General features: G+C 40.0%; 1 protein-coding gene across 3 annotated transcripts in view; it reads left to right on the top strand.

Moving 5' to 3' along the window:
* The window catches only part of rgs12b (regulator of G protein signaling 12b), a 70,794-nt gene extending 44,645 nt beyond the window's left edge, over positions 1–26,149 (top strand). For 2 of the 3 annotated variants that reach the window (XM_058076452.1, XM_058076531.1), the window contains exons 6-19: positions 2,163–2,184; positions 9,657–9,826; positions 10,662–10,754; positions 10,859–11,002; positions 15,212–15,394; positions 15,487–15,637; positions 18,949–19,037; positions 19,503–19,718; positions 20,888–20,961; positions 21,053–21,179; positions 21,583–21,679; positions 21,750–21,802; positions 24,406–24,577; positions 24,877–26,149. In XM_058076452.1, the coding sequence (XP_057932435.1) occupies positions 2,163–2,184; positions 9,657–9,826; positions 10,662–10,754; positions 10,859–11,002; positions 15,212–15,394; positions 15,487–15,637; positions 18,949–19,037; positions 19,503–19,718; positions 20,888–20,961; positions 21,053–21,179; positions 21,583–21,679; positions 21,750–21,802; positions 24,406–24,577; positions 24,877–25,481 (2,196 nt within the window). In that variant the 3' untranslated portion in view covers positions 25,482–26,149. The remainder of the gene's footprint in view (positions 1–2,162; positions 2,185–9,656; positions 9,827–10,661; positions 10,755–10,858; positions 11,003–15,211; positions 15,395–15,486; positions 15,638–18,948; positions 19,038–19,502; positions 19,719–20,887; positions 20,962–21,052; positions 21,180–21,582; positions 21,680–21,749; positions 21,803–24,405; positions 24,578–24,876) is intronic. The other variant, XM_058076611.1, reaches the window with a different exon arrangement.
* Positions 26,150–26,892: the final 743 nt, after the last annotated feature.

Here is a 26,892-nt window from a genome sequence, read left to right as displayed (position 1 = left end):
ATTTTTAGTTCCTATGGTGAGCAATTAAACAGAGTCAGACAAGAATGGAAAACACGATGAAATACGCTCCAGAAAATCCCTTTTTTTTGTTGTTTTTTTTTTCTTTGTGTGTTACTTGGACAGCCAGTCTGTCTAAATGTCTTAACTACTGGGCCAGAACTTTTCAGGAGGTCTGTGAAAAAGACCAGTAATGAATCCTTAGGCTAGGTCTGTTTAACATCAGATTCCTGATCAACACAGTTTTAATTTCTCTCAAATGGTAATAAGTATTTATTCATGTTTGAGCGGATTTGGAACGTGATCTGACTCAAGGTGGTCATTTTTTTTACAGTAATTCTTGTGATGAACTCGGGTCAAGGAAGACTTTCCTAATGGAAGAATTTTATCCAACGTCACCTCGATGAGCAAAACTATCCACTCCCAAGTGGAGCGACCCACAGAGGCTTACTGTAAAAAGTGGTCATGACTCATATGGACAAGATTTTATCGAAATTCATCATTTGAAATGAAATATTACATCAACATTTCTTGGAATTTACATGCACTTTTTTTGTATTTTCTGCTATATGTGCATGTCATTATAATGTCATTATAAACATGTTTTCATTTCTTTTTGTCATACTCATTAAAATAGGAATCTGAGCAAGAAAATTACTACAGAGGTCCTCTGTGGTTGTATCCTGTCCAATACATTTCTTAGTCATTTTACACTGGATTTGACATTCATGCTTGGGCATTTCACACGGAACCCAGCAAAGTGTTGTGCACATTCCAAGTGACGGAATTAAGCAATCCGCTAATCATATGCATGATGACACAGCATCTGCCGTGACATCAAAATGCTTCCAACGCAACAAACAGGATGGGAGTGTCAGGTATTCATTTTCATACTCCAGTCCAGGCATTGGATACGGATAAGATATGCTTTTCACACAGGCACCTTTGTGACACTACATGAAAAGCTGGAAAATTTGCAGCTAGACTTCATCTTCCCATTCGGTGTCGTTCAGACAGAACCGAGACCTGTGAACACGCCAACTTTTAAGGGTGGTTGAAACCCTATGGAACGTATGGCTCATGTTCTTCTTTCTATTTTCGGTCGCCACAGCAAATCAATCTCCTCCGTCCAACCCTGTCTTCTGCATCTGTCTCTCTCACACCAACTACCCTCATGTCCTCCTTCACTACATCCATATACCTCCTCTTTGGTCTTCCTCTACGCCTCCTACCTGGCAGCATTCTTCTACCGATATATTCACTATCTCTCCTCTGGACCCAACCATCTCAGTCTGGCCTCTCCAAGGCCTCTAACATGTAATGTCCCTCTGATGTACTCGGCCCTGATCCTATCCATCCTGGTCACTCCCACTGAGAACCAATATATTCACTATCTCTCCTCTGGACATGTCCCAACCATCTCAGTCTGGTCTCTCTGACTTTATCTCCAAGGCCTCTAACATGTCATGTCCCTCTGATGTACTCGGCCCTGATCCTATCCATCCTGGTCACTCCCAATGAGAACATCAGCATCCGCATCTCTGTTACCTCCACTTCTGCTTTATATGGCTCCTATTGAACCCTAAAAAGATGTATACCCCTAAGGTTGTATTATATATTTGTTGTATCCGTAAAAATGGTGGAATTTATCTAAGTAATTATCTCTGCTTTACTGCAATATTATCGGGGAAATAGAATTTGGATCTAATGAACTCAGTATCAAAACCTCCTGTTACAACCATTCTAATTCTTAGCTCCATGAGTGACTTCCACCCTTATTGATTGATAATTTTCTATTTCTGTGAGTGGCAAACATTACTTGTTTGTTTTTATCCTTATCTCTGTAATTGGTCAGACATGCAAATGCTTTTAAAATCCCACTTCAATGTAAAGAAGTCTAAACACACACACACAGACTTAGCCCCGCCCCTTCAGGGAGGTGTTCTTGCAGAGCAGGCACATCCAGTTCACAGATGATTCCGCAGATGATTCCACCCACCCGAGTGTATCACGATGTGTCAAATCCTGTTAAATGTGCGGTCACAAGTGTGGCCGAATGCCAGTTGGTCTTCACACCAGTGAATGAGCACGAGTTGGAGAGTGTGTGTCATCTTATCAGTGATGAAGAGAGATCCTAACCCATGTCTCTCTGTGCTTTCTTGCAGTCCACTGCAGTCTCTGACGGAGGTGAGTTGCTGTTTTTCCTATCGATAAGTACTTCAAAGCTATGTTGATACTATGATATAGTATCTATTGGACAGACTTTTCTGATATAGAACCAGCTATATCTGTCATGTATAAGAAGTGATGCTGTATGTCCCATTGTTTTTAAATACCGTATTTTCTGGACTATAAGTCGCACAAGGCCAAAAATGCATAATTGGGAAGAAAAAAAGTCGCACTGGAGTATAAATCACATTTATTTTACAAACTACTTGACAAAAACTTACATTACATCATCTTGGAAGGCAAGTTCTAACATTAATAAAATAATAGATAACATGAACATTAAACATTAAACATGAACAGAAAAGGTGTCCAGTGTTTATGTAACATAACAACCAGTTTTAAGTACAGTAGTAACTGTTTGTTTTTTTGTTTTTGTTTTTGTTTTCTTCTTCTTTGTAAAGCCTCCGCTCGATTATTGTTTCATTCATTCATTTTCTACCGCTTGTTCCTCACGAGGGTCGCAGGGGGTGCTGGAGCCTATCCCAGCTGTCTTCGGGCACCCTGGACTGGTGGCCAGCCAATCACAGGGCACATATAGACAAACAACCATTCACACTCACATTCATACCTATGGACAATTTGGAGTCGCCAATTAGCCTAGCATGTTTTTTGGAATGTGGGAGGAAACCGGAGTACCCGGAGAAAACCCACGCATGCACGGGGAGAACATGCAAACTCCACACAGAGATGGCCGAGGGTGGAATTGAACCCTGGTCTCCTAGCTGTGAGGTCTGCGCGCTAACCACTCGACTGCTGTGCCCGATGCAAATTTCACTACTTGCAGCTTGTAGTCTGCAGAATAGGATTTTCTTTTGTGGGGCATTTAATGTCTCAGTTGTCTTTTTAAGCTAACGTCTACTGTTTAAATATTAAATTGTTAAGGATTAGGGTAGAGTGCCCTCTTGTGACTGTCTGTGAAATTATATATATATATATATATATATATATATATATATATATATATATTCATGTATAAGTCGCTCTGGAGTATAAGTTGCAGGAACAGCCAACCTATGAAAAAAGGTGCTACTTACAGTCCGGAAAATATAGTAGTTGTTTTCCACTCAACTGATGTTGCTCAACATGTGGCAAGACAAACAAAGGCACTGATTGTGGACTATTCTAATAGTGCTTTGACACCTCCCTGTCACAACAAATGGGAGATAAAAGGAGGAGTTGGGAGGTGACAATAGAGACAAAAGGCATGCAGACGTTTCGGAGTATGTCCCCTCAATTATACCTGACCTGATCTGTCCCTTGTTACTATCCTTTTTGACCTGAACGTTTCCTTGTGGACAAGCCCCTAAGTCAGGGGTGCCCATTACGTTGATCGCAAGCTACGGTTAGATTGCTAAGGTAGTTGGGGTCGATTGCGTCAATGTCGCTGTCGGTCAGCTGACATTAAGCTCTCCTTCTGACTCGCTCTTGCTTCCACGCTTACGTCATTTACATACGTTTCATATTTTCAATGCATTGATGCTCCAATAGACGCCACTGGAAGTACACTCACAATGCTCAGAAGCAAAGTCGTGAACATAAACAAAGGTTGAGGAAGGTAAATACATGCTAACATGGACTACCCCCAACATCACTTCCACAAGTCCACATGTCCAGAACACATTTATTTTAACACACACAAGTTTTAAATTATTTATTTTCTGTTATTGTATCTACTATATTGGGTAATACGGGTGTAAAGGTGACTATAGGGGTGTTATTTCATAGCAAAGTGCTCTTCTTTCTTCTTCTTTCTCTTTTGGCTTTTGCCTTCAGGGGGTCGCCACAGCAAATCAATCTCCTCCATCCTCCATCTGTCTCTCTCACACCAACTACCCTCATGTCCTCCTTCACTACATCCATAAACCTCCTCTTTGGTCTTCCTCTACGCCTCCTACCTGGCAACATCCTTCTACCAATATATTCACTATCTCTCCTCTGGACATGTCCCAACCATCTCAGTCTGGTCTCTCTGACTTTATCTCCAAGGCCTCTAACATGTAATGTCCCTCTGATGTACTCCTTCCTGATCCTATCCATCCTGGTCACTCCCACTGAGAACCAATATATTCACTATCTCTCCTCTGGACATGTCCCAACCATCTCAGTCTGGTCTCTCTGACTTTATCTCCAAGGCCTCTAACATGTAATGTCCCTCTGATGTACTCGTTCCTGATCCTATCCATCCTGGTCACTCCCACTGAGAACCAATATATTCACTATCTCTCCTCTGGACATGTCCCAACCATCTCAGTCTGGTCTCTCTGACTTTATCTCCAAGGCCTCTAACATGTAATGTCCCTCTGATGTACGCGTTCCTGATCCTATCCATCCTGGTCACTCCCACTGAGAACCTCAGCATCCTCATCTCTGCTACCTCCAGTTCTGCTTCCTGTCTTTTCCTCAGTGACACTGTCTCTGGACCAAACAACATGGCTGGTCTCACCACAGTTTCCTTTTATTTTAGCTGAAACTTTTTGCTTCCTTTTCACAATCTCCATTGTTCTGGATTGTTGACCCCGAGTACTTGAAATTCTCCACCTTCTGTATGGTTATAGGTTATAGGTTATAGGGCTCTAATAATGTTCAATACCATATTTAGAAGATGGTGAACAGGTTTTCTGTACTATATCTATGAATGTTTTGGGTTCATAAATTAGGAATCCTACTTCACCGAAATGCGCGATAAATGAGGGATTCCTCTACCAAAGTAGTTCTATAATAATATATTGTATAATCGTTGAACCATCGATTCATTAATTATATATTCATACATTTGTAATGATGATACATTCATTCATTTTCTACCGCTTATCCTCACGAGGGTCGTGGGATGATGTACTGGAAAAAGTATGGAATTTGAATGAAATGTCAAATCTAAAGGAATGCTGGTTAAATATCCAGGCCATAATCCTGTTTTCCATATTGATATTGATTTCTATATTATCTGAAAGTTGTTGATGATTGGGATTGCTGGAGAGGTCAATCGATACAAGATGAGCCCGGCATATATTCTTCCTGTGTGCGCTCCTGAATGCTCCTAAAGCCTCGGTGGTGTCCGACTTTTAACAACGTCCTCATGAATACTGCAGTGAGCGCGTGTGCGCGCACATACGTACGTGCTCACACGCTCTTGTCTTTTTACCATCCCGGCTCAGTCACATCTAAATAATTCATTATGTCAAGACCTGTGGAGGCATGTATTGCTTACCCACTGAGTATCTCATTGGTGGACGTGTATAATTATACACGCATGCGGCCGCGTGCGTGTTGTGACCTGACTCTCTCAGGTTGTTAGCCTGCTTGCGTATTTGCCTCCTTTTGTTCTTTTATACTACTTTTTTTTTTTAACCTTTTTCTGTTCTCGCTGTGATGGTGTTTGTGTTGCACTCGGTGCTGTGTTACCTTGCAAGGGGGGCTTTTTGGCCCTTTTAGGTTGAGTATGGATGGAGGGACTTGGCTCCCGCTTAGGATTCGCTACCACTGGCACCACACTGGCTCCTATCGGCTCTACCCAGGTGAGGAGAACTTTGGTACCTTAACAATTCCTTTGCGATGAAATATGAAGCACAGGGGTCTTAAACTCAATTTACCTGGGGGCCACTGGAGCTAGGGTCTGGGCAAGGCTGGGTCACATCAGGTTTTCCAAAAAAAACAAAACGCATTTATTAAAAACAGAAAAATATACAAACTTTTTCAGTGCTTTGGTTCCGATTTTCTACAAGAAAAGCTCTGATAAAACATTCCACTGTTCTCAAATATCTTAATTTTTATTTTTCTGCACAAAATAAAATGAAAAATAAATAAACAAATCAAGAATAAAGAAAATCAACCAATCAGTAATAAATAAATATAATAATAATAATAATAAAAGGGCAAATAATAAAAACTTAAGAAACCACATATAGTCGGTGGGTAGACAAATTATTATTTTCAGATTAAAATGAACAAAGCATTATTAGAGCCCTGTAGACATGACAAAACACGACTATAGTCACATTTATACTCTTTTTATTTACAACATATTGCGCAACTGCAGGGTCTTGAGACACATGCTAACTCGCACACTAGAGCGCTAGCGACCTAAACGGTAGCCTTCAAGTTATTTCCTTTAAACTTAAATAGCCAAAAACTTACCACTTCCACACGGATAGGGAGGATAACTATTAACAGTTATTTAACCTTCAACATGAACATTAATCAAACGTAATAATTTTTTCTGGGTACATGATACCATACAGCATCCATATCAAACTTGCGCGGGCCGCACTAACATTCTGTCCTGCGGGCCACATTTGGCCCGCGGGCCGCGTGTTTGAGACCCCACATTCACAGACTTATAAATAGTCAAATATTTTTAAGTCATTGTAAAAAAAAAAAATTGCATTTTCCTACCTCGGAGCCACACCAAGGAGGTTAAAGAGCCGCATGTGACTCTGTCGCCGTGGCTTGCTGACCCCTGGTCTACACAGTAGTCAGTGGTTTATTGGAACAAGTGTGTTTGGGTGTTGCTGATGAGATTGTATGTTGATTACACATTTTCCACCGAACTGATTGTGCAAACCAGAAAGCATTTAAACTTGGGCGTGAGCAAGTGATGAAAGAGTTCAAGCGCATAATTCCTTTCTTTTATTGATGCGTCGTGCTAGTTTGACTTTGCTCATCATTATGTCACTTCATTGTGTAAAAGCTTTATAGCAAATATGATATAAATAGTCGGCCCTCATTTATCACCGTTAATTGGCTCCAGACCTGATTGTGATATGTGGATCTTTATGGAGTGGGATTCAACGTTTTGAATTTAATATTTTTGTAGTCAGTACATTGAAAACCTGTTTATGACCTCCTTAAAGTGTGTTTTTTTACCCCTATTAAAGCCCTGCAGACATGAAATAATAGTCACCTTTACACTTCATAGTCATGGTAATGGAAGCACGGTTGCCCAGTGGTTATCATGTTGGTCACACAGTCAGGAGATCTGGAAGAACTGGGTTGGAATCTTTTCTGTACAGCAGAAATGTTGATGTTTTCTGTACAGCAGATGACGTCTAGGCGGTTAGATGACATCATCATGTAAGTTGCATAATTGGCCATGACGCAAAACTCCACCCACAGTAGAAATGCTGTAGAAAATGAATGAATGAACATTGATTTACGGGGTGTCGGTTCCATTCCGTGCAGTGGTAGACACTTGTGGGTCTTAGAAAAAAACATTTATGATGTCTCCTTTAAGTGTGCACTGATATTAAACGTTAAAGTACATACCATTCTACATGTAATGTCTCACTGTATTGATGGACAGAAGCGTTACAATTAGGGCTGTCAAAGTTGATGCGTTAACAGAGGTTTCCTTTAACAGCGGCAATTTTTTGACGCACGATTAACGTGCGCTCCTCTTGTTTGACCCTCGCTAACTACGTAGCTACAAGCTGGAGCAAATATTAGCAGAAATGGAGAAAGAAACGAGTATTTAGATCGGTAAAGGTAGCTTCAAAGCCCTGGAATATGGCTCTTGTAGCAAGACAAAAGTTATTTGTGTCTACTGTCACTGTGTTTGACTTATCATGGATTACATTGTCTGCCAGAGTCTAGAGCAGGGGTGGGCAAACTACGGCCCGGGGGCCACATCCGGCCCGCCACGTGTTTCAATATGGCCCGCCTGTTTTTTCCAAAGTATTTCATTTAAACTCAACATACAATCTGGCATCGTGGCTTGAGCCAACTTTTTGATGGTTGAGGTAGCTGCTTTATCAATTTCGTTATTTGATGTGGTCTGTTGTTTACAAAATGCTCCTGGAAAAAGGAGCACAAGCACAATAATAGTAATAATAATAATAATAATAATGTTGTCAATAATGATAATAATACTACTATTATATTAATATTGCTGTTAATAATATTAATATAATAATGGTAGTAATATTACAAAATACTCCTGGAAAAAGGAGCACAAGCACAATAATAGTAATACAAATAATAATAATAATAATAATAATAATAATAATGTTGTTGTCAATAATGATAATAATACTACTATTATATTAATATTGTTGTTAATAATATTAATATAATAATTGTAGTAATATTATTATTATTAACAAAATAATAATAATAATATAATAACATTACTATAACTAATAATAATAATAATAATTCTAATAAAAATAACAATAATAATAATACATTTATAACACACTTTACATCAAATAAATGATTTCAAAGTGCACATATAGCAGATTGCATGACACTTTTACATGTAAAATATGTGTAAAAATATAGGTGTAAAAATGGACTGTTACGTGTAAAATACTACATAATCCCCCCGTCAATTTTGTTAAATTAATGCGGCCCGCGAGGCAAGGTGCAGTGCAGGTATTGTTTTTATTGTCGTATACAGTACATAAGAGTGTCCCAACTAACCAGTGTTTTTTACATTTTTACATCTCTATGCTGATTTTTTAATATTTTTGCAAATATGCTTGCTTTAAATAATGGCCCATCGTTCCGCAATTGATATGCTTATACATAAAATATGTTGTTGTAATTGCACATTGAATCCTTTACCACAAAGAGATATCCCCTTACTTATTCTAGATAAAACCTTATTTCTATCAGCGATTAATTGTGAGTCAACTATGGATAAATGTGATTAATTGCGATCAAATGTTTTAATCGATTGACAAGCCCTAGTTATAATGCACGACTAAGTTAGCTGTGGTTTGTTGGTATGAGGTGTGTCAAGCAGCGTTACGATGCCATCTACTGGATGGAGTTGTAATGACAAGCTCGACAGATAGTCACACAATAATGTGACGACAATGTGAAATAAATGAATGTATGCGGGGTAGTCGTTTTTTTTCGCAGTAGTCACTTGCAAATGCGGTGTCGTTTTGGGGGCATAATTTGAATTTTCTTGGTTATTCATTGACTTTATATTATCTTGGCCATTTTATACTGTCTTGCACTGAAAATGGAGGTGCTGTAAATTCATTCGACTATAAGTAAAATGATACTAAAGGTTCTGATTCTGACCAATGGTTCCCCAGAGCACTGCTTGGATCTTATTTTTACGATTAAAACCACCAACACCCGCCTTCTGGTGGTGCGTAAATCAGTTTTAACACTGGGGACATACACCAACATTAACTATTAATTAGATTTATGATCTCCTCACAGAACTATGTATTGTTTATATATTTGGGACACTCACACAGCTAAGTACAGTATGTTACAGAAGCAGAAGCAGTTTGTGAAACGCTCATTACGTGTTTATGCAGTACTTACCGTTTTTTGCGTCATTGTCCACTGGAAGCTGTGTATCTCCATGTTTTTTTTTCAATTTTGATCCAAAAAAGTGAAGCTGTTGGGAATGCTCACATCGTTAAGTATGGAAATTACTGTGTGTGTGTGTGTGTGTGTGTGTGTGCATGTAGAACTGAACAGCGTGGAGCTCCAGGGCTGCAGCAGTGACAACAGCCTGAACAGCAATGCCAGCCTCCCCAGTGTCCAGAGTCACCGGCGCCACACTGAGCGGAGAGTGGCAAGCTGGGCTGTGTGCTTCGAGAGGCTGTTGCAGGACCCCGTGGGAGTCCGCTATTTCTCGGTAAAATACTATAAGTGCAGGGACAGCCTTATATTTGTGAGCAAATGACTTTGTGAGTGGGGTATTCCACGAGAGAAGTGCAGAAGAATTCACCTGTTATATTATAAAATAATAAATATATTTAAATAAGTCAATGAGGACACGCATAACAATTAGGGATGGCCAATCAAGACAAGACATTTTGGACAATTCTGTGCTACCCTTTGAAATACAGTAAACCTCGGATATATCGGACTCGGATATATCGGAAATTCGCTCACAACGGACAGATAAAAAAGAACCGATTTTTCTGTAATGCATTTCCAATAAAAATTCATTGCATATATCGGATTTTTTATAACGGATTTCGCCTATTTCGGACAAAATCTCCAGTCCCGTTCCAATGCATTTCCATTAAATTTCCCTGGCATATATCGGATGGCCGCATCGTGGCGCTCCGATTCGCCGAATCGTGACAGGCCGCTATACGACGTCATTTGCAGCGTTTGCAGCGTTGCCTGCGCGTCCAGGTACATTGGAAACATAGTCAAGGAAGTGCCTTTTTATAACGGATAAAATCCCATTTACGCATATACCGGATATAAATCCGATATATGCGTAAAACGGACATTTTCCGGTATACGCATATAACGGATTTCGCTTATATCGGACAAAACCAGTGGGAACAATTGAATCCGATATAGCCGAGGTTTACTGTAATTATTGAATATTTTGAATAAAAGTTATGAGAGTTATTCAAGTATGACATTCATTCACAGACCTTATGGGACCTTATGTGGGCTTGTCTCTCCTTCTCATAACTCCTATTTCTGTTCATCCATATTTCTTGCTCCAGGAATTCCTGAAGAAAGAGTTCAGTGAGGAGAATATTCTGTTCTGGCAGGCATGTGAGTTCTTCAGCCACGTCCCTGAAAATGACAAGAAACAGGTACAGCACATACTGTCATTTTTTGGGGGGGGTTGAAATTCCCATCAATACCCTTTTTGGCGGTATATCTTAGGTGTGATGTTGTTCTCTTGTCTTGACTCCAGTTGTCTCAGCGAGCCCGGGAAATCTACAACAGCTTCTTGTCCAGTAAAGCCACCACACCGGTCAACATAGACAGCCAAGCTCAGCTCGCCGACGACATCCTCAACGCCCCACGACCTGACATGTTCAAGGAGCAGCAGTTACAGGTTGGTATCTTGTATACCTGAGCATCCACTCTATTTACGACACATTGAAAGGGAGCAGTAATTAAAAGAAAAAAAAACTAAATTATATTGTGGCATTGGATTAACATCACAGTTATGGTTTCTTGCATAACATGGGAAAACAAGGCCGTCAAATAGAAGGAAACGTTATTGAGAAGCTCCATTGGTTTAACTTATGATAAGAGTCACAAGGCAACAAGATATCCCCAGGCCCAACATATTTTGGTATCATTCCTTTGAAAATTGACTCTTAATATTAAGCGTTAACGGAAGTTTAACAGATTTTTTTTTTTTTTTACCTGCAAATAACGTGTGTTCCTCTTGTTTGAACCTCGGCCCCCACCGTATTTTGATTGAAGCACGAAAGCACAAATATTGAGCAGAAATGGATAGAGAAAAGAGTATTGTGATCGGTAAAGTTAGCTTCAAAGCTAACATGCAATATGGCTCTTGTAGCAAGACAAAAGTTACGTATTTGTATCTACTGTCGTTGTGTTTGACTTATCACGGATTCCATGGGCTGCCAGAGACTGGAGCAGTACAGGTATTGTATGTATATATGGTATATAGTAATGTTTTTATTGTCATATACAGTGCTACCTTGGCATAAGAGTGGCCAAACTAACCACATTTTTACATCTCTTTGCTGATTTTTGCATTGAACTACCAGTAAATTAGAGTTCCAGCTGCTATTGCTATTGCTATTGTCAATGTGATGACCGTGGCTGAAGTCCAGTGTTGTGCTAGCTTTAGCCATTTAGCATTGAACTACCACAATGATGCACATTAGCACTCAAAGTCATTCCCACCGCATTCCCACATAGTATTAGCATTTAGTATGACATCCATACATGCCTTGTGCATGTGCATTGGAGAACGGTGCATTGGTGCGTTCAATGACCGTGAAAAAAGTAGGACAAATTGCAGCTCACATTAAACATTCAAAAATGGGATTTCTAATAATTAGAGTATTGTAATGAAATAATATTTACTGTAATATAATGATTAATTTCTATGTATATCAATGTGTTTTAAAAGAGAAATGAAACTACATTGAGTTTGTAATTTTGTTTTAGTTATTTTCATTTGTACATTTCATGAAGGAAAGGTGCATTGACGCAAATCTTGAATAGTAATCTTTTATGAATGTTCCTAAATAGGCTTTTTTTACTCACAAATATTTAGAATTTAAAACCATAAATCATAAATAAAGAAACTTTATTTTGAGCTGACACTGTAATCAAAAAACATGTTTGTGGTTGAGTTTAAGAATGAATAGGCTAATAATTACAGTAATACAAAAATATGCTTGCTGGCTGTATTATGGCCCATAGTTCCGAAACTGATATCCTTTTACATAAAATTTGATGTAATTATCGTTGTAGTTGCACATTGAATAGTTTACCACAAAGAGATTTCCCCTACTTATTATAGATAAAAACCCATTTCTATCTGCGATTAAACATGATTCATTCTGAGTTAACTACGGAAAAAAAATGTGATTAATCATGATGAAATATTTTAATCGATTGCCAGCCTTAGTTAATATTAGTTGCACTCTAGACTGGCTCTAGATATCTACTACGGATGTATGGACCGCAGTACGGACCATACCTTGGCATTTGGGCTGCACTTTCAGTCTGTTTGTTGTGCATAATTAAGTTCCACTTTTGTTCTCCAAAAATTCTGTATTTTATTATTATTAAATCATTTTTAGAATCAAGTATCAAAATGAAATTGCATTGTATTCATTCATTCATTTTCTACTGCTTATCCTCACGAGGTTCGCGGGGGTGCTGGAGCCTATCCCAGCTGTCTTTGGGCGAGAGGCGTGGTACACCCTGGACTGGTCGCCAGCCAATCACAGGGCACATATAGACAAACAACCATTCACACTCACATTCATACCTATGGACAATTTGATGAGATGACATTGCATGACAAAGCACTTCAACAGATCAAAAAAGCACGAAATCAGTAAAGGAAAGCAAATACTACAATGATTTTTTCTTTGCAGCTCCATCAGGTGAACCAACAAGAAGTAAAAAATATATTCCTCCCTACATAGTCCTACTCACAAACCAACCAACAAACTAGATCCTCTCTCTCCGTGTGAATATTTTCCTTCAACTCATTTCATTCTCAGGGCGCTGAATCAATCTCAACTGGACTGTTCAGGTTGTCTTAGTACAGGGGTCGGGAACCTTTTTGGCTAAGAGAGCCATGAAGGCCAGATATTTTAAAATGTGTATCTGTGAGAGCCATATACATTTTTTTAAAACATTGAATGCAATAAAATGTGTGCATTTTTATGTAAGACCAACAGTTTTAGATATAATGGGCTCTAATTACGTAGACCAGGCACACTACCCCACGCCAATGGGGTGTGGCCAGCACACTTTTGTGAGCAGCGCAGTGTCTAATAATAAATCAAATACTTGCTGCCATTAATACAACTTCTGCTGCTGCATGGTTTTGCACCGTACTCCGTACACATATTTCATTCTTTTGACCATCTTCACCAGAAGGCTTGGTTCTGCAGCTTTAGCTAGGTGACTATTTGACTAAAGGAGGAAAGTTTACATTTACATCTTAATGACCGAGGTACAATACCGCATTACCCAGTAATAATCGAGTTTTGGTGTTTGACCTGGAAAATATCATGAAAGATAGATATGGTCGGCCGTATTGCAGTAGAAAATAGATGGACGGATTAAAATGCATAAGAAAGTTGTTGATTTTTAATATTTTTAACAGTGATTTCTGTGATGTTTACTTTAAAATGTTAGCAAACATACATTTTTATTGTGGTAAGAAATGCTTGAGAGCCAGATACAGTCATCAAAAGAGCCCTACCTGGCTCCCGAGCCATAGGTTCCCTACCTCTGTCTTAGTAGATGTTTCGCCTTTCATTTGAGCAGACTTCAGTTCATGCTGAAAGACTATATAGGACACTTCTAGTTTGAGGGGATGGTGCAAGCTAGAGGCACAACCCCAACCAGGACTGGTTTCACTCTTTTGTGGTGCAAAACGACAGTCGTTAAAATACAGTGTCTCAAGGCAGCTGGCAATGTTGTTGGTTTTTTTTTTTTTTGCTCCATTTTTTTTATTGATAAGTGGTAACATATCAAAGTTGTGCAATGTTGAAAGTTCATTCATTCATTCATTTTCTACCGCTTTTCCTCACGAGGGTCGCGGGGGTGCTGGAGCCTATCCCAGCTGTCTTCGGGCGTAAGGCGGGGTACACCCTGGACTGGTCGCCAGCCAATCACAGGGCACATATAGACAAACAACCATTCACACTCACATTCATACCTATGGACAATTTGGAGTGGCTAATTAACCTAGCATGTTTTTGGAATGTGGGAGGAAACCGGAGTACCCGGAGAAAACCCACGCATGCACGGGGAGAACATGCAAACTCCACACAGAGATGCCCGAGGGTGGGATTGAACTCTGGTCTCCTAGCTGTGAGGTCTGCGCGCTAACCCCTAGACCACCGTGCTGCCCATGTTGAAAGTTGATAAATTAAAAAAATAGTAATTGTGATAATATTCACATAATTCACATAATAATATAACTTTTTCTACAACCTAATTGTCGAAAAAAATTACCATTTAGTGTTCTTTGGTTCTCATAATATTACAACTTTGAAAAACAGTGGCTCCTGAAATGCTACAAAAATTTATTTCCTAATATTATCATGTTATTCTTATAAAATTACAACTTTTTCTCATTAAATAAGAATGTTTTTCTTTTTTTTTTTTTTTGCAATGTTGTTTTTTTATTTTATTTGGTGGTATAACAATAGTCATAGATGCACGTTGGACAAGTGCTTAGCACACAGGCCACACCGCTAGGTTCGATTCCCCACTTGGTTATCTCTGTGTGGAGTTTGCATGTTCTCCCCGTGCATGCGTGGGTTTTCTCCGGGTACTCCGGTTTCCTCCCACATTCCAAAAACATGCTAGGTTAATTGGCGACTCCAAATTGTCCATAGGTATGAATGTGAGTGTGAATGGTTGTTTGTCTATATGTGCCCTGTGATTGGCTGGCCACCAGTCCAGGGTGTACCCCGCCTCTCGCCTGGGATTGTGATGCTTAATTTGCGGTTTCCCTCATCACTCTTTTTATGGAACAATTGTTTTTTCTTCCTTTCTCTGTGTTTTTTTTTACTCTTTCCCCTTTTAGATATTCAACCTGATGAAGTTTGACAGCTACACACGCTTCCTCAAGTCTCTGCTTTACCAAGAATGTATGTTAGCCGAGGTAGAGGGCCGACCCCTGCCTGACCCTTACCACATCCCCAGCAGCCCCACCTCCAAACACAGCACCACGGGCTCAGACCGCTCCAACTTGTCCACACCCAAGAAGGTAAGCACTGACCTCCTCGCTCGGCTGTGTGTCAAAACAACTTTAAATCTGCTCTCTCCTCGTTTCCTTTTCTTCCTGTTTGGATTTGACAGGAGGACAAACGCAGCAAGTCAGGACGATCTTTAAATGATGACAGCCGGGATGATTCAGGAGACCGAAGGAAGGGCATGTTCTTTTCCTGGTCCCGCAACAGGAGCTTTGGCAAAGGGCCCAAGAAACGGGAACTGACGGACTTTAATTACAGTCAGTACATGTTCTTCTTCCTACTTTGTGTGTCATATTTATTCTTTCTTGAAGAGCTTCATTTTCAGCCAAGGCAGCATCATCTTTGAAAAAGTATGTCCTTTCAGGATGTGTGATTAAGCTGTGAGAGTCAGTCGTGTTTGGCAATATTGCCGTACTTTTCCAAGATGCAACATCCTCACCCACTGTGAACAGATCACATACGACAGGAAATGTTTGCTTGTTCCCCAATAACAAGAAATACAACTTTTTAAAAATACTGTGGATCCCTAAGGGATGTATATTTCTTTGTGAAAGTCAATTTCTTTATGGGGCGGCACGGTGGTCAAGTGGTTAGCACGCAGACCTCACAGCTAGGAGACCAGGATTCAATTCCACCCTCGGCCATCTCTGTGTGGAGTTTGCATGTTCTCCCTGTGCATGCGTGGGTTTTCTCCGGGTACTCCGGTTTCCTCCCACATTCCAAAAACATGCTAGGTTAATTGTTGACTCCAAATTGTCCATAGGTATGAATGTGAGTGTGAATGGTTGTTTGTCTATATGTGCCCTGTGATTGGCTGGCGACCAGTCCAGGGTGTACCCCGCCTCTCGCCCGAAGACAGCTGGGATAGGCTCCAGCAACCCCCGCGACCCTCGTGAGGAAAAGCGGTAGAAAATGAATGAATGAATTTCTTTATGCATTTAGATACATGGCTTATGATATGATTTTAAAAAACAGAACGATTCGATACGATTTGATACAGTATACAGTAAACCTCGGATATATCGGACTCGGATATATCGGAAATTCGCTCACAACGGACAGATAAAAAAGAAGCGATTTTTCTGTAATGCATTTCCAATAAAAATTCATTGCATATATCGGATTTTTTATAACGGATTTCGCCTATTTCGGACAAAATCTCCAGTCCCGTTCCAATGCATTTCCATTAAATTTCCCTGGCATATATCGGATGGCCGCATCGTGGCGCTCCGATTCGCCGAATCGTGACAGGCCGCTATACGACGTCATTTGCAGCGTTTGCAGCGTTGCCTGCGCGTCCAGGTACATTGGAAACATAGTCAAGGAAGTGCCTTTTTATAACGGATAAAATCCCATTTACGCATATACCGGATATAAATCCGATATATGCGTAAAACGGACATTTTCCGGTATACGCATATAACGGATTTCGCTTATATCGGACAAAACCAGTGGGAACAATTGAATCCGATATATCCGAGGTTTACTGTACAAACAATATGATTGGATGACAGATGTTAATCTTTTAAAAGACGCAGTTTTTGCATATTTATGTTGTTTGTTGGAAGTGGGAACCTGTCCCACTTTGTTTGATGTTCCTTGAATGCAATCCCTTAAATCTAAAATTCTCCCATCCTTCAGAGATAGACTATTATTCTATATTTTTTCGTTTTTTTTTCACTTTATATCTGATCCCCAATGCTGACACTATGTGGGAATGCATAAAGGTAAGATTTGATGATGTTACTGAGTGCTAATGTACATATTTATGGTGCACCGCCTCTCTAAAAATACCGGATATGCAGTCGGTTTATTGTTCAAAATCCTAGGATCCCCCCATATTCCCGATACAGCATTCGAGACCCTGTATATTCATGTATTTTTTTAATTTGTGGGACAACATGCCATTTTATACTTATAATCTCCATAATTAGGCCGTCTCATTTGTTCTGATGTATTCTTTGTAAGATAAGATAAGATAAGATATGCCTTTATTCGTCCCTCAGTGGGGAAATTTGCATTGCACAGCAGCAAGAGTACAGAGTCAGTTAAGCAGTACAAAATACACAATATAGAAAAATAAACAACATAAACAACCCAAGTATTAACAAAATCAACAGTTTTTCCCAGAGTTATATACAATACAGTATGTAGATACAGTAAACCTCGGATATATCGGATTCAATTGTTCCCACTGGTTTTGTCCGATATAAGCGAAATCCGTTATATGCGTATACCGGAAAATGTCCGTTTTACGCATATATGGGATTTATATGCGGTATATGCGTAAATGGGATTTTATCCGTTAGAAAAAGGCACTTCCTTGACTATGTTTCCAATGTACCTGGACGCGCAGGCAACGCTGCAAACGCTGCAAATGACGTCGTATAGCGGCCTGTCACGATTCGGCGAATCGGAGCGCCACGATGCGGCCATCCGATATATGCCAGGGAAATTTAATGGAAATGCATTGGAACGGGACTGGAGATTTTGTCCGAAATAGGCGAAATCCGTTATAAAAAATCCGATATATGCAATGAATTTTTATTGGAAATGCATTACAGAAAAATCGGTTCTTTTTTATCTGTCCGTTGTGAGCGAATTTCCGATATATCCGAGTCCGATATATCCGAGGTTTACTGTAGTATGAAACAACATTGTATGCAGTGAATCAGCTTCATATTTCCACCCTTACTCACACGTCACAAACCAACTTAACTTAACTTAACTTAAAATGGACACTCGCGAATTAATGTGCATGCAAAACTATACTATTTTATACAAATTTGTAGTCTGCAAGGCATGCTTTGAAGCCCACATGCACACTTCCTGTAAGGGACGTTACCCAGTATGCAGTGTGGGTTATGAATTAGTATAAAATAGTTTTATTTGTACAATATTGTTTAACCGGTTAGTTCAAAGCCATCACGATGTGTTTTTTTAGTTGACTCTTAAAGAGGGAAGCTTTTGGCTTGATGACCTCCTGTTGATTCAAGATAATTCATTGTGAAGAAGCAACACTTAGTATTCAGGCAATTTTGTAATAATTGCCCGGCTTGATTAATGTGTTGAAAATCAACATTTTTATAAGCATCTCAATTACTGCCATTCATATGCGGTCTTTCTTTTACTGTATGTTTATGTTCATTCATTCATTCATTCATTCATTTTCTACCGCTTTTTCCTCACAAGGGTCGCGGGGGTTGCTGGAGCCTATCCCAGCTGTCTTCGGGCGAGAGGCGGGGTACACCCTGGACTGGTCGCCAGCCAATCACAGGGCACATATAGACAAACAACCATTCACACTCACATTCATACCTATGGCCAAATAACCTAGCATGTTTTTGGAATGTGGGAGGAAACCGGAGTACCCGGAGAAAACCCACGCATGCACGGGGAGAACATGCAAACTCCACACAGAGATGCCCAAGGGTGGAATTGAACCCTGGTCTCCTAGCTGTGCGGTCTGCGCGCTAACCACTAGACCGCCGTGCCGCCTATGTTTATGTTGATGTTTAAAATTGCCACTAAAACTACGGAGTTTGCTAAGTGTTATATTGTTTTTCAGATTTTGCTGGTGGTCGCCGTGAGTCGCAGGGTTCACTCTCATCAGGTGCCAGTCTAGAACTTGGGACATCTGTATCGGGGAAGAATGAAGTGAGTCTGGAAAGAGTAAAAAAAAAACAAAAACACAATATATTATGAAGAATAATATATATAAGAATGACTGTTATAATTATTTAGAGTCTCTCTTCAAGATACAATTGCCAGAATTTACATTTTGCAGCAAAATCCGCGAGTGACACATAGTTTACTTCATGATGTTCTCTGATTTCAGATCAACATTTGCAATAAGAATGACTGTTATTATTATTTAGATTCTGTCTTCAAGATACAATTGCAAGAATTTACATTTTGCAGCAAAATCTGCGAGTGACACATAACTTACTTGATGTTGTCTGATTTCAGATCAACATTTGCAATAAGAATGACTGTTATAATTATTTAGATTCTCTCCTCAAGATACAATTGCAAGAATTTACACTAATGGTTAATTTCTTGTCATTCTTAATCACTTTTCCTTTGCCGCTGTCTCCTTATGAACTTGTTTATGTCTTTCAGGGAGATGTTTCTCGTGTGGGGGTATCAGAGCGTGGCGGCGGCGGCGGTAGCGGCAGCGCCCCCCTCAGGCAATGTAATATAAACTTGCCAGACGGCTCGTGTTGCTCTGTGCCGCTGAGGGCTGGTGTGTCCATCAGGGACTTGTTGTTGGGCCTTTGTGAGAAGCTCTGCATCAACCTGGCAGCTATCGACCTGTTCCTGGTCGGAGGGGAGAAGGTACGACACATATAGAAATGCGGTGATCCTACAATTATGTACATTATATCACACGGATTCTGTGCAAAGTAGTGAAATTTGGTTTGGTAGGCAAAAGGTTTTTTTTTTTTTATTATTACCAGTGAGTTCAAATAAACACATGAACATAGTCTAAGATTTGAAACTGTCAAACTGCCACCATCATAAGAGCTTTGTTTGATCATTTGTAGTTGTCATACTAAAAATACATATTTATATGTTTTTATTCTAACTTGAACGCCTGATTCCAAATTTCAATATTTATACATCTTTTATGTGTTTTTGCGTGAGAGGCTTTCTTTTGGTAGGTACAAAGGAACACAATAATCTGTGTGCCTTGTACGGATCGACCGATATGTTTTTTTTTTGGGGCCAATGCCGATACCGATTTTTTCCCATCACCCTCAGCCGATGGCCGATTTAGCTTGGGCCGATATTTGTGGCCGATACTGCTTTTGATCCCTCAATTTACATGAAAAAATGACCATGATAACAAATATTACAGGTCTCATGTTTAAAAAAATATTTTGTGGAATTTGGTGGAAAAATACATCGGCGAACCCACGCGCGTATCGGCCGATACCGATACAAGGAAAAAACGCAAATATCGGCCGCCCGATGTATCGGTCGATCCTTAGTGCCTTGTAATATCACTCAAAATGGTCAGAAGTGGCGCGTAGTGAGAGATGAGGATGCTGGGGTTCTCATTGGGAGTGACCAAGATGGATAGGATCAGGAACCAGAACATCAGAGAGATGTTAGAAGACTTGGAGATAAAGTCAGAGAGGCCAGACTGAGATGGTTGAGATAGTGAATATATTGGTAGAAGGATGTTGCCAGGTAGGAGGCGTAGAGGAAGACCAAAGAGGAGGTTTATGGATGTAGTGAAGGAGGACATGAGGGTAGTTGGTGTGAGAGTTGCCGTGGCGACCCCTGAAGGGAAAAGCCCAAAGAGAAAAATGATCAAACGGTCATTAGCCAATCTGACAGCAAAACATTTCAAATTGTGTACCTTTTATAGCTTCAGTGGACTCATCCATATTTATAATGTATGTTTTATAATTCTGACAATTAAAAAGTGTTTCAACCTTTCATGTTCTTGCATGACCATGTCATATGATCACCTCTCCTGACTTTGTTCTGTTTTTCAGCCACTTGTTTTGGACCAAGACTGTATGACTTTGTGCTCTCGAGACCTCAGACTTGAGAAGCGCACTCTCTTTAGGTCAGTCATTTTCTCTTTTTTTTTTTTGTATTATCAATTTTACGCCACATCAACGTCAAGATTTTCAAAATTTTGTTCTCCACTGTTGCAGGCTCGACTTGGTCCCTATTAACCGCTCAGTGGGGCTAAAAGCGAAGCCCACCAAGCCAGTGACAGAGGTTCTCAGGCCCGTGGTGGCCAAATATGGTCTGCACCTATCAGATTTGGTGGCGCGCATTGTGAGTCCACTTCTTGCTAACGGGAACATCGTAACACTTTTGCAGGGATTACTTTGTTCTCTGATTTCAGATCAACATTTGCAATAAGAATGACTGTCATAATTATTTTGATTCTCTCTTCAAGATACAATTGCAAGAATTTACATTTTGCAGCAAAATCCGCGAGTGACACATAGCTTACTTGATGATGTTCTCTGATTTCAGATCAACATTTGCAATAAGAATGACTGTTATAATTATTTAGATTCTCTCTTCAAGATACAATTGCAAGAATTTACATTTTTGCAGCAAAATCCGCGAGTGACACATAGCTTACTTGATGATGTTGTCTGATTTCAGATCAACATTTGCAATAAGAATGACTGTTAGAAATTTTTAGATTCTCTGTTCTCTGTGTTGTCAGAGTGGTGAATCCGAGCCCTTAGATCTCGGCCTTCCTATATCCAATCTGGATGGACTTAGAGTGGTTTTGGATATAGCCGAGCACACGCCAGGAAAGGGTAACGAAAATCACACATGCAAGTTTATTTCCACCAAAATGGTGGATTTTTAACGATGTCTGTCATTCAGCTCCATCTAAAAGCCACATCCAGGCCTCTCCGAGCAGAAACCAATCAACAACAGTAAGATCCTCTCCAGTTTTTTCATTTTCTGGAATGTTCCATAACTCACCGATTGTCTCCACTTCCTGGTTGATGATATCACGCTACTAAGTGTCCCCCCCCCCGCTGTCCTCAGTGACCCGTGTCTGTTTGCAATGTGTTTTAAGTGTGCACAGGTGTATGACGCGTCTCTTTGGTAGCATCCAGCCTGTTTGTGTGTTTGTTTGTTGGTTTTTAATGTCGGGCAGTGATCTTCATCTCACTCTCAAAGATGCTCATGGTGTATTGTTGTCTGTCTGCGGCCCAATGCATCAGCAGCTTTTTTCCTCTGCTCTGTGATTTCTGTCTTCCATAACAAAGCGCCATAGGACTGATGGCTTATTGGTAGTGGGAGCAACCATATAGGGATCTTATATGCAATAGATGCCAATCTGTGGTGGATATTTTTTTGTTGATTTTGCTTCTGTAGTGTGCCTTTAGATTAGTTGATGTTGTGGTGTGTGTCACTGTGTTGGTGATGTCTACGATACCGGGTTAAGAGCAGTGGTTGTCCATGACCACCTCGGTGGTCTTTAAGCCTTCACAACAGCGGTCCCCAACCACGTTGCCATGGGTCATTATACCGTATTTTGGACTATAAGTTGCACTTTTTTTTCATAGGTTGGCTGTTCCTGTGACTTATACTCCAGAGCGACTTATAAATGAAAAAAAGAAAAATTCACAGACAGCCACAAGAGGGCACTCTTTCATATCGATATCTCCTACTTAACAATTCAATATTTATGGTAATGGTAATGGTAATGGTAATGGTAATGGTAATGGTAATGGTAATGGTAATGGTTTTATTTCATTTGAACATGCATCAGATTACAATTGAATGCATCCCATAATCAGTTCCCAGTTCCACATGTCCAAAAGGAGTAGGAAGAAGCAAAGCTTATTAAATCCTACCCCTCCATCTGGTACTTTTACAATCAGTAACTGTTACATTTGTTCACTTCCTGCTTTCCATAATACAGTTTTTTTTTTTTTTTTTTTTTTTTTTTTAATAATGCACCTCGTACCGAAGTACGAGGTGATATGAGCATCCAATGACATAATGGGTACCATAGTAAGTGTCAATATAGTGATATATAGTGATATATAGTGATATAGTATATCATATTTCTCCTCTCTTGTAGAGAAGTATTGGATGACATTTTTAGCTAATTGGTTATTTTTAGCCTTATGCATTATTTTAGCTGTTTGAAAATGAACTATATCAGCAAGTTGAAGTATTTGTGATTTTAGAAATAAGGAGTTAGTATGTTCTCTGGAGGCAGCATTATGAATTATCCTTACTGACCTTTTTTGCAGTCCATTTATTTATTTAAACAGTGCATGTAAGCTTACAAAGACAACTGAGAACGACAGAATACAAATGCCCCCCAAAAGAAAATTATAACTATTCTGCAGACTACAAGCTGCAAGTAGTGAAATTTGCAGCTGAAAACAATAATCGAGCAGCAAAGAGAAAGTTTGGAGTAAGTGAGAAACTTAAAACTGTTATGTCACATAAACACCGGACACATTTTCTGCTCATGTTTATTTTTCGTGTAGCTGAATAACCATTGTGTTAGCATATCTTACATTTATTCAGTCTCTAATATTCTTTTATTAATGTTAGAACTTGTCTTCCAAGATGACGTAATGTCTGTTTTGATCAGGTTTGTAAAATAAGTTACTGACAAAAAATGCGACTTATACTCCAGTGTGACTTATGTATGGTTTTTTTTCTACCTAATTATGTATTTTTGGCCTTGTGCGACTTATACTCCGGAGCAACTTATAGTCCAGCAAATACGGCATTTATTCATTTGTAATATTCTTAAAATATCATCTCCCTGTTTTTTTCATCTGGGCATCCTTCCCATTCTGTTTTTTTCTTTTATAATATTCTCATGTGAAAAAATGACTCAATTATCTTGCTATTTTTTCCAGCTTTTCGATAAACCGTAAGCTAATTCTTGCTATAGTGAAAAAAATACACATTTGTGTGGAGTTTGACTGAAAATAGAGAAAATAATAGAGAAAATATAAATGTATGTTTTTATCCCAACGGGTGATTCACATGCTCTGAGCTCACTCTGTATGATTTATAAAATGTTTTTCCACATATTAACACTTATTGTGACTAGCCGTTATAGTGCAACACAAAATTGGTCCATGGCACAAAAAGGGTTGGAGACCGCTGCTTTATAGCACGTAATACTTGTTATTACTTGGACACATTTAAGTACATTGCAAAGTGTTTTATTTTTGTCATTTTCATTTTATCATCACAACCTTACTTACATTTTATTATAATTTTTAGATCATTTCTCTGAGCTAACACCTCCAACAGTCTCACAATGAAGCGTGAACATGCACATAAGTTACCAAATATGGTTCCAATCACAAAGCGCTAACTAGAAATATCCACACATAGTTTTTTTATTAACCACACAAACTGGATCCACTTTTTTTCACAAAAGCCGCCCATCTCCATCATCAAAATATTGTCATCCTCCTCTCCATCAGTAGCTGTTGTAGTCACTGCTACGTACGTTTACACCTCTCCGCTCCGCTCTCCTTGTGGCCCCCAGGGGGAGGACAGGCAGTCAAGGAAAGCCGCTTCCGCTCACCCCCATGGGGAAAACGGCAAGGCCGGGCCCAGCCTTGACACAAGCAGTCATCCTTTACCCAACCACTCTGTCTCTCTTCATAAGGCTCCGGAGAAAAGAAAGCAGAAAAAGATTAATATAGACGAAGCTGAAGGTAAAGATACAAAGACCTCTTTCTTCTTCTTTCTTAAGCCGTGTTGCTGTGATGACACTAACCCTTGCTGGCATGTTTGCACTACGACTAGCAAAGCTACATGTAGCACAGTCGCCTATATGCTCACGATGAATGTGGCTTCGACTTGTCCTACTGACGCTGTGCTGCATGTCCCTTGAATGATAACAATTAGCACCGTTTTCTCGGAGATTTGCGTGGTTTATTCATGGACTATTCGTGTTTGCGTGCTCGTGTCTGCACATATATTTTTCTATTTGTGTGTGTGTGTGCGTGCACAGAGTTCTTCGACCTCATATCCAAAGCTCAGAGTAACAGAGCTGACGACCAGCGAGGCCTGTTGAACAAAAGCGACCTGCAGCTCCCGGATTTTCTGCGCTTGTCACCAGTGGTAACGAACCGAGCCGGACCTCCAAGCTACGACCCTGAGCCTGGTTGCTCCACTCCTTATTCCCGTAACTCCGGCAATAGCGGCTTCCCTAGCGGTCGCCTCGGAAACAAGACCAACCACAATGACAGGGGAAGCGGTAGCGGCCATTTTCTCAATGCGAGTTATCAGTCCCAGAGCTTGGACTCAGCGTTGGGGTCTGATAGCGCAGGATGGGCGGATGGCAGACCCCCTTCGTCCCTGTTCCCTGCCACAATCTCACCCATACACCCGTCCCGGGAGGCACATCACGGTGCGTTCAAGGATACCGGCAGAGCGGCGTCGGTTCAGATGCTGGAAGAGGACGCCCTGTCGGACCTGACTTTGGTAGGCGAGGCGGAACTCAACAGCCCCAGCCTCAACTACGTCACGCTGTCCGCGCTGCAGTCTAAACCCCACGCTCGACCCCGACAACAATCACAAGACGGTCGGCCTAGCTCAGGTACCTCCCCTGTTTGACCTTTCACCTCTCCCTTTCTCCTGGCTATAAGTGGGAACAAGTTGAATGAATGCATCCACGTCTCCTCCCTTCCTGTAGTCAGTTTTTTCCCATGTGGGACAATTAAAAAACTGTGGTACAGAATCATGAACTCCCGGTGTACAAAAACAATAACTAACACTATACATGTTTTGATGTGTTCAAATAGTGACGTATGCACTGTGACCAGAACCCCTAAGTAGGTTAGACATAAGACGAAGAAGCCGAAGCGAGGATAAATGGATGCATTAAGAGTTGTCCATTGAATTTTCCCTGTGTGGTGTGGATCTGTGTGAACTTTTAAGCGGGCTTGCTGTGGATTTTATTTTTGTTGTCTTTCCTAGAGATGTAAAAGTAAGAGTGTGGGGTTGAGGGGAGCATCGAACTCCCCCGTCACCAACAGAATGATGCACTTTAGCCAATTATGAATATGACACGCGTTAAAATCACTCCCTCAACGTTTTGACTTGAAAGTACAGTATCTTCTAATTTATATTATTTGTTCGGTGATCACATGCTCTACATCCGGAGGGCCCCCCCCCCTCCAGTGTGTTTCTGGACCATGTTTTGTATTCAGCGTTGCTGCACACTGACCCCATAAATTCCGACTCCATGCTATAGTTGCGTGAATAAACACATTTTTTTTTCAGCTGTTCTTTGTTCCGACTCGAGCACAGTACATTCTGTGTTTGCACCAACCTCACCGCAGGCGCTTTTTATGCCATTCATTCAAAAACAGGCCACAGACTGCAGACTTAAAAAAAAAAAAAAAAAAAAAAAACTCAGAAAGTTCTGTATCAACTTGTCTTCTTTGCACTATATCACAAATCTGTTTTGTTATTTTTCACAGTGTTTTTCCATAGATTAGCCATTGAGTGATTTGTGTAGCTCTAATACAATAAATAAAGTCAGATGCAGTTTTTATGACCATCACTACAATGGAATTTAAATAAAATTACCACAATGTGATTCAAGTGTTGACTTTCAAAAATATGGCATTCATCCACTTTGCGCTTCAGATTTGGCGGCTTCACTTTATTGCGTATTTTCCAAAATGTATGAATTAATTACTAAATCGATGCTGCTTTGTGGTTAACCTTGGTCTAAAATGTGTATATTTAAGCCAATTTGGTGTATTTATGGCCTAAATTAAGCATTCTAAGCATAAAAAATGGCTAAATATATGGCATTCAGAAGATGTGCATGTCATGGATATGTAGTATTTTACACTGGCCACTAGGTGTCAGTAATGTTACACAAAGGCCCACGCAGGAAGTAACAGCAACAACAAGGAACTCTTCCAATGCTAAACATGTATGACAAAGTTGGCCCATTATCCTTAGTACTTATAAGAGACATGAACACACGTGTTGGCTTCTTTTGTGTGTGTTA

The sequence above is a fragment of the Doryrhamphus excisus genome, chromosome 1 (assembly GCF_030265055.1).
Source record: "Doryrhamphus excisus isolate RoL2022-K1 chromosome 1, RoL_Dexc_1.0, whole genome shotgun sequence".
Classification (NCBI taxonomy): Eukaryota; Metazoa; Chordata; class Actinopteri; order Syngnathiformes; family Syngnathidae; genus Doryrhamphus; species Doryrhamphus excisus.
Note: the sequence above shows the minus strand (reverse complement) of the source record. Positions and strands in the feature narration are given on the sequence as shown.